Here is a 9,056-nt window from a genome sequence, read left to right on the forward strand (position 1 = left end):
AATAAAAATAGGTTATGCATTTTTATCTAAATTATTGCAAAACAAAAAATAAATATTCAATACATTCCCGTTCGTAGTATTGAATTGAATGTCTTTTGTTAGCATTAGTATTGATTTGATTTTGGTTTGGGTTTTTGTTAGCACTATTTAATTTATTAATGTTAATGGCTATAAAACTTATTGGAACATTCAAAAGTTCCAAGTCCAACCTTGAAATAATACCTCAAAAGATAAAATTATGAAATTTTTTAAGAAATATTTATAAATTACATCACAATAAGTATATTTATATATTAAATATATCTAAAATTTATATATATGTAATGTCGGGTTGGTTTGGTTTCGGTTTGACTTTCTTTAGTTAAAATATATATATATATATGTATGTATGTATGTATGTATGTATGTATGTATTTAGTTATAACCAAACCAAACCAATTATGGTCGGGTTTTTTTTCTCGGTTTGACTCAGATTATCGGGTTGGTGCGGTTTGTCGGTTTCCTTTGTACATCCCTACCTGGCCCTACTGCTTGTACTCGGCCCAATAGTTCTTTTCAGCCCAATAGCTACTTGGGCTAGTGTCGGTTCATAACATTTTATCCCAAAATTATCTTTACTTATCCGTCATACCAAACGACCCCTTAATGAAATGCTAATTCCTCTTATTTTCGTGCGTATTTATGTCATTCGACAGAATCCAAGCTTGGGTATTTTTGATCAGGTAAATTTTTTTTTTTCTTTCATAAAACCTCTAAGACACAAAGGATTAAAAGATTTATATACACATATATTACCTTAAGTTTTAGTTATTTTATTTATTTTACATTTAATATTTAATATTTTGAAGTATCTTTTGTTTTGTTAAAGATTTATATATCAGTAGAAAATATAGACATTATTTTGTGCTAGAAAATCTAATAATTTATGATATCAAAAATGAAATGAAGTTAAATAGAGTAACATGAATGGTGAATATTCACACTATTAAAATTTCAGCTTACTTACAATCATGATAGTTGATATTATAGTAAAAGCCCATGTTAAGTATTTTACTATAAATTTTCAACTTACCTTATCTTATGTCGTTCTCCAAGGAAAATATGCTTAGCTAAATTTGGTGTAAATATTTGATGAGGATAAGTTTTCACCCATTTGCAATCGGTGCAAATGAGGACAAAAACCCTCTAATTACATGTCAATCATAACTAATTGACTCTTTTAACTTTATATTTTACAATTTCTTTATTGCAGTAAGATAATATATGCTCCCAAGTTCTTTGAACTTGAACAAATATAGATAAAGAATTAACTTGGTACAAGATAAGTTAGTACTTATCCACACTCTTAATTAGTACTCGAGGACACGCGTTCAAGCAGTAAATATGTATATCCTGTTGACACTAAAATGATTTACTTGTATTCAGTATTACAGTATATAATATTCCTTTGTGCTTTTACACAAACCTTTTAGCAGATCATAAATAAGCAATAGATATTTTTACTTTACATTAATACTTAATCAATAAAAATATAATTGAGCACAATAATTGAATGTGAATAAATATTTTTTATTTATAGTCGACCAATTATGACCCCGAATCAGTCCTTTAAAAAAAGGTAGACATTTATCCTTTGTACTAAGAATCTTAATTTTTTTCCATGCATTTACTTTTGGATTATTCATGCTTTTACATTAGCGGCTTGTATTTACTCCGATATTAATGGAGCCTCAGCATGAAATGTATGAATTCCACGTGTCAAAATATATTCTTCAAAACGTCAAACTTACCCCTCAATTTTTACTACCCTCTTATCTGTTATATTTATGGTTAAAAGCTCCATTAGGGTACCGGCAAATACAAATGATTAGTTAACATCAAGTAGGGGTGGGCATCGGTCGGTTCGGTTCGGTTTTGAACATTATCGGTTTTGCCTATCGGTTATCGGTTTACAAATATCATAACCCGATAACCAAACCGATAAGATATTGGTTATCGGTTATCGGTTAATCGGTTATATATCGTTATCGGTTCGGTTATCGGTTTACCCGATAACATAAAACAACTAAAAAAATTTGCAATATATAAAACAAAGAAATCAAACTGCCAGAAAGTGTAAACTGCCAACTTTTGTTGATTCTTAACAAAAGCACGCTCCCACTTCTGTGCAGTATCTACTGATGTCTGGCGGAGAACTGGTGGTGAGTCTTGCGTCTTGACTCTTGGGGGCTACGACGGAAACAAGAATGAGAACTGAGAGACAAACGACTGAAGACTAAAGATTGAAGAGGGAATTAGGAAAATAAATAACCCTAGTATATACTTAAGGGTAAATTAGTAAATTATATCATTCTTATTGGGTTATCGGTTTTTACCCAATAACAAAAATGCAAATCGAGCCCGAACCGATAACCCAATAAAAAAAAATTTAACCCGTTACTGAACCGTTAACTCAATAACCCAATACCGATAACCCAATAAAAAATTAACGGTTCGGGTTATCGGTTTTACCCGATATATGCCCACCCCTAACATCAAGGGTATGAATAACTCCCAAAATATAAAGAAGGATAAAAAGTAAAATATTTTGTAAAAAAATATTTTATACGGTACAACATTATCTTTTATGATTTTTCTTAAAAAATAAATGGATTAAAAGTCATATGAATTGATTTCTTTATTTTTACATTTTGGTCTATGAGAAATGAGCACACCATTAATCTCGATTCATATTAGCTCTTCCCTCTAAGCGCGGCCATCCAGTGGCGTTAAGGGTATCAATTGAGACTCTTTCGCTGAAAAATTACATTATATTGCTAGGTTAAAGAGTTAATCTTAATATATATATTGTTTATTTATTTATTTCTTCTATGTATTTATTTTTTGACATTCTATAATAAAATTCAGGCTCTGCCACTGAGTCCATCTTGACTCTAACACTTGTCCCGATATAACCACTAGACAAACAAAACTAAATTTAATCCTAACTATCAAATTAGTTTACATATATTTTTTACAATTATTTGAAGTATGCTTCTAAAATATTAAAGTATATCCTTGATCAATTAGAAAATCCAAATATCCTGTAAACAAAAAACATATTTTAGACAAATCTCAAAGATTAGGGACCCATTTGAACATTTTCCTTATGAGATTTTTGCAAGTAGAAACACGGTTGGGAAACGGTGAGGATTTCGGTGTTATCCAGTGCAGGCTTTTTCCAGTTTACCTCAACAGAACCCGACAAATGTTTCTCCCCCCACCGGCACACACACACACACACATCTTCCTACCCCCTTCTCAAATTCTTCCATTTGGGTCTCTCTCTTTCTCTCTCTACATTCACATAAACCCTCTCTCTCTCTTGACTCTTATCTTTTTTCTTGTATTCGTATACATGACGAATTCTTAAGAAAGATAACGACTTAGTTAGTAAAAATAAAAAGATAAGATGAGGATGTTAATGGCCATTGATTCATCTCTATATGGTTTCTTGGTTATTGCAGCTTACCCCAAAAGGTATTCTTCCAAAATTACTTCAGATTTAGTCCTTTTCTTAGGCCTTGGCTTCATTGATTGGTAATTTTTCATCTACCCCACCTCCACTTTTACTTATACATCCACTATATTTACACTTATATTAAAAAAACAAAAGATTTTTATACTAAAGATTTAATTTTTGTATGTCTTTCTAAAGCTTATGCACTTTGTTGATTCTTGGATTTGGGTTGAATATAAATAGGGATTTCTTGATTTCTGCATCTTTTTTTCTATTGCAGTTAGTAATCTGTTCTTAGCAGCTCATTCTTTTGTTGCATAATAATTAGGGCTTTGTGATTCTTGTTTTGCTCTACAAAATTCTATATTTATTTTCACTTGACCTGGGCTTATAGTATTTGCTGATATTTGCATAATAATTAGGGGTTTGATATAGGTTTGATGTTATAGGGTTAGCATCTTTGATGTCTTTGTAAAGATTAGTCTCTTGTCAAATTGTTCTTTGGTAGAATTTTGTGAGATAGTAAAATTTGTCAAAAAAAAGAAGAAAAAAAAAAGAGAAAAGGGAATTGTGAGATAGTAAATACTTGTTGTTACTGTATTTTCAATGGAGAATCATCACCCTTCGACCCGTTTGTCCATGGATTCAAGTGCTTCTTCTTCACATGATGAATTAGACCTCGAGATGAATCGCCAAGTAGTCATAACTTGTCCACCTGATATTAATTTACCTTTATCAGCTGAGCGTAGCCCTCCTCCACAGCCATGGAACTCGGAACACTGTGATATTCTTGATGTTGGGCTTGGGACCCAAGTGTATGAGACTGAAAGTTCTCTTAGTGCATCTAAGATCGGAAGGAAATGTGCGAAACGCTTAGATAGTATTTGGGGTGCTTGGGTTTTCTTTAGCTTTTATTTTAGGCCCGTGTTAAATGAGAAATCCAAGGCAAAGATGGTACGAGATAGTAATGGATATTCGGGGTTTGATAAGTCTGATCTCCAGCTTGACGTATTCATGGTTCAACATGATATGGAAAATTTGTATATGTGGATTTTCAAGGAAAGGCCCGAGAATGCATTGGGTAAGATGCAGCTCCGGAGTTACATGAACGGGCATTCTCGTCAAGGAGAGCGTCCATTTCCCTTTAGTGTTGACAAGGGTTTCGTCCGATCTCATAGAATGCAGAGGAAGCACTACAGGGGACTATCAAATCCTCAGTGTATTCACGGGATTGAGGTCGTTCCATCTCCCAATCTCGTGGTTCTTGACGAAGAGGAGCGGAAAAGATGGATGGAACTCACGGGTAGGGAACTCAACTTCACTATCCCACACGAAGCAAGCGATTACAGTTCATGGAGAAACCTCCCCAACACTGAATTCGAGCTCGAGAGACCACTCCCACCAATTAAGAGTAATTCGCATTCCAACCCGAAGAAACTAGCTAATGGGTCAGGGCTTAATTTGTTAACTCAGCCGTCCAATCACAGCAATGGGGACGCGATGGATCTACTACCTGCCAATGGCAAAAGGAAAAAGGATTTCTTCCCTCACGGAAATGAAGATGAGTGTTATCTGCAAGTAAATCCTCCTTCCTATCAAACTCCGGATTTGGAAATACACCCAACTGAACCGCATTGGTTACATGAATTTAGCGGGGTTATGAGGGACGCCTACGGGCCCGTTACGGCTGCTAAAAGCATATATGAAGATGAGCAAGGTTACTTAATTGTTATCAGTTTGCCATTTGTGGATCTTCAAAGGGTGAAAGTTTCCTGGCGGAACACGCTGACACATGGGATAATAAAGGTATCTTGTTTGAGCACATCTCGGATGCCATTCATCAACAGACAGAACAGAACTTTCAAGCTCGATGATTCATCCTCAGAACACTGCCCTCCAGGGGAGTTTGTCAGAGAAATTCCTCTCTCAACAAGAATTCCTGAAGATGCTAAAATTGAAGCATATTACGACGAATCAGGAACAGTGCTCGAGATGTTGGTGCCAAAACTCTGTGAAGGGCCTGAAGAACATGAAGTTCGCGTTTGCCTCCGTCCTCACCTTGGGGGAAATGACCTCATGTTGACCTAAAGAAAGTAAGTAGAAACGCAATCGCGATTGTTAGGAAGGGTGCTTCATTATGCACCAACTTAGTTTCTTATGATGTGGTTTATGAAACTGTATGATCTATATTCGTTTTCCACGTACTAAACGTTGTTGCGTTGTTAGTAGGTTTCTCAGCCTAGCTTTAGCTTCTGTTGCAACAGTATTTTACTATATGAAATTTGATACCCTTACTTAGTTTAGTCAATTGATATTTTGTCATCCATTAATTTCATACCTCTTATTGGAATTGCTTGCAATGCTAGTTACACGTTTGTTTGTTTTCAGATCTGAAGATTGAATGTTTAAGTAGACATTATGCTGTGTTACACAGTGGTTTGTCATATTGGTATTCAAGAATTTGTTTCAAATATATGAGGAGAGATACCCACGTATCCAGTGTTGTCAAAGACAAAAAACTGAAAAACTCTACTAAGTGCTCTAGGTCAATTGGGGCTTTAAGTGCAAAGTGAATGTGGGATTTAATTAAAAAAGGCGCAATGCGAGATAAAAAATAAAAATATATACGTAATTCAATAGAAAAGTAACAGCCAATTTGGAAATAAACAACTCGCAATCATTCATATTGTTTTCCTTAACAACTAATATACTTATTTGCCGATTGTACTGTAGTCTAGCATTACTTCATTTGAGATAGAATTCATGGGCAGTAAGGGGCACGTCTTGGTGGCTTGCCTACACTGAAGCGCAGCTCAAGTGAGGCAAAGCGCCTTCTCTGAGTTTCAGGGCTTAAGCACGCCTTAAATGAACCTTTGACAATACTGAACTATCTTTAGATACACAGAGTTTTTAAGTTAATAATAATTTATATATTAAATAAATTTTTTAAGATAAAACAAAATCTAAATTAAAATTTATTGGGTTCGGACGAATCTATATCTTAAACTCTAGCTCCGCCCCTAATTATGCGGTTGGCAGTAGGGGTGTTCATGGTTCGGTTTGGATCGGTTTTTCAGTAAAAAGAAACCAAACCAAGTAAGTTAGTTTTTCAAATATTAGAACCAAACCAAACTAATTAAATCGGTTTTTTCTCGATTTGGTCTATGTCGGATTTTGTTGGTTTTCGGTTTTTTCGGTTATTTGTCAGTTTTTTCTTGAATATAAGACATACACTACCAAACATATATTCCGGCGACCACATTTTCAACGTAACACTGTCAAATCAATTGCCCTTTGAGAAATCTATTATTTACCAAGATATATTGGTGATAATTGAATCAAATAGTGATGAATAATTTAAGGACTCAATTAAAAATATACTATTTTTAAAACAAAATGGATTCTTACACTTAACAAAAGAAACTACCAATCAAACTAGAATGTAAAGATAAAGAACTATACTAAAAGTGTAAACTATTAATATATTACCATAAAATTTTTGAAACTTTGTATAAAAATATAAATATATATAGTTGTAATAATAAATTTGAAATAGCTACTCCTATAGTCGGTTTGGTTCAGTTTTATTTTCGGTTTTTTCTGATTAAAACCAAAACCAAACCAAATTTGATCGGTTTTTAAAATTCAAAATCAAAATCAAACCAAAAGATATCGATTTTTTTGATCGGTTTGATTTGATTTTCGATTTTTCGGATTTTTATGAACATCCCTAGTTGGCAGCATCAACTTCCAAACGGTGTGGTCAAGTGTGGCAACTGCTATATACTGACTTTGTTGGTTCCCTTTTGAGCTTTTCAAACAGGAATGAAGTGTTTTTCCTTTGAAGTATTCTGGTTTCTTAAATAATTGTAGAAACTTTTGTATAGTCAAAAAAGGACTTGGGTACACCGTACGTGCTAATTTTCTTGAGAGAGTGGGATAACGACGTTTAAATCCGATACGCGTTTATTAAATAACGTCAAGTATATAAGACAGACATAGGCATTTAGCCGTAAATTGACCTTTCAGATAAGCAATAGTCCAATTATCATAGTTGACCTTCCTTATCTCAATTTAAGGAGTAAATACTCCACTAATAAAGAGATTACATAACGCTCCAATATACATATGGGAACTTATAGGCGACTAGAATTAATAAATTAGACAACTCCTATCAACAAAACAAAAAGGGAGATACTGAGGCAGTGGTGTAAAATGGACATGTTGGGCTGATTTTGGGCAAGTTAAATTGGATTGAGTAAATAAATGGGCGGGTTAATGACTGTCCCAAAAGTTACTAAAGTCGAATTTAGGAGTTTGAATTCTTACAACTGAGCTCTACTGCACGATCTAGAGTAAGAAGAAAGAGTGACAGACCTAAATGCCCTGTAGCCTCCTGCTTATAAGTGTGGTGCACAACACACCCATAAACAAGACTCTACTAGACACGGCTTGTAGACTCCCTAGGACAGAACTGCTCTGATACCACTTCTGTCACGACCCAAACCGAAGGGCCGCGACGGGCACCCGGTGCCTTACTCAACCGAGTACCAACGTAACATATCTTTCTTATCATGTTATCATGAGTAAATGAGCTAGAAAACTCGTCCTGAGATAACAAGAATAAAACATAAGGGAATAGTCAACATATGAAGACCCAACATGATATACAAACTAATATATGTGACATACGGGCCTATAAGGCCGACATGACCATTAGTAAACTCGAAACATAGGCCGACAAGGCCATACAATTATCCATACACCTGACATATGTCTACAAGCCTCTAAGAGTACATAAAATCATAAAGGTCGGGACAGGGCCCCGCCATATCAATCAATACATATCCAAAGCATACTGACCAAATAGGCAACTCCGGAGCAAGTGGAGTGCACCAACACCTTCGCTGAGCTGATAGCCTACTAGGAGGACTGTCAACCTATCAATCGGGACCTGCGGGCATGAAATGCAGCGTCCCCAGGCAAAAGGGACGTCAGTACGAATAAAGTACCGAGTATGTTAGGCAGGAAAGCATAAACAAGAACAGTAATGTAAAGAGAGAGATAGAGGAGATACAACCTGTAACATCAGAGTGCCTCTGGGGGTTACTGATATGAAATGCATAATACATATATATACATAAACTTTTTAAAACATTCGCCTCTGTGGGCATCATCATCATCATATCGTACCCGGCCTCAAAGAGGACTCGGTAAAAGCGTACCCGACCATCATAAGGTTCGGTAGAATCGTACCCGGCCACGTGGAGCTCGGTAAACCCAACTGATCAGTGGTTGCACAATAGGTGCCGTACCCGGCCGACTATAGCGCGGCTCGGTAGAGTAAAATAGATACTATATATAATGCATGCTAGACTCATGGAATCATCTTCTAAACCTTTTGGAGTGACTTAAGAACATTATGGACATCCCTACCATCAATATGAACCTTAGTAGGATTTAAGGATCATACACACTTGTTTAGAATAATTTTATAAGGAAAGAACAACATGGACAACCTTAGTTGCTAGGAGTAGAGTCATTATGAAATAGCGTA

General features: G+C 35.2%; 1 protein-coding gene across 1 annotated transcript; it reads left to right on the forward strand.

Annotated features, from left to right (window-relative positions):
• Positions 1–3,277: 3,277 nt before the first annotated feature.
• Positions 3,278–5,807, forward strand: LOC104234476 (uncharacterized). Its single transcript, XM_009788039.2, has 2 exons — positions 3,278–3,519; positions 4,239–5,807. The coding sequence occupies exons 1-2, from the start codon at positions 3,486–3,488 to the stop codon at positions 5,585–5,587; spliced, it is 1,383 nt and encodes a 460-aa protein (XP_009786341.1). The 5' UTR covers positions 3,278–3,485; the 3' UTR covers positions 5,588–5,807.
• Positions 5,808–9,056: the final 3,249 nt, after the last annotated feature.

Source organism: Nicotiana sylvestris, chromosome 7 (genome assembly GCF_000393655.2).
Source record: "Nicotiana sylvestris chromosome 7, ASM39365v2, whole genome shotgun sequence".
NCBI lineage: Eukaryota > Viridiplantae > Streptophyta > Magnoliopsida > Solanales > Solanaceae > Nicotiana > Nicotiana sylvestris.

Excerpts from the sequence above, each read along its gene's own strand:
- LOC104234476 (XM_009788039.2), top strand. The coding sequence starts at position 3,486 with ATGGTTTCTTGGTTATTGCAGCTTACCCCAAAAG. Across the intron at positions 3,520-4,238 it reads ATTGCAGCTTACCCCAAAAG|CTGAGCGTAGCCCTCCTCCA; the intron begins GTATTCTTCCAA and ends TACCTTTATCAG.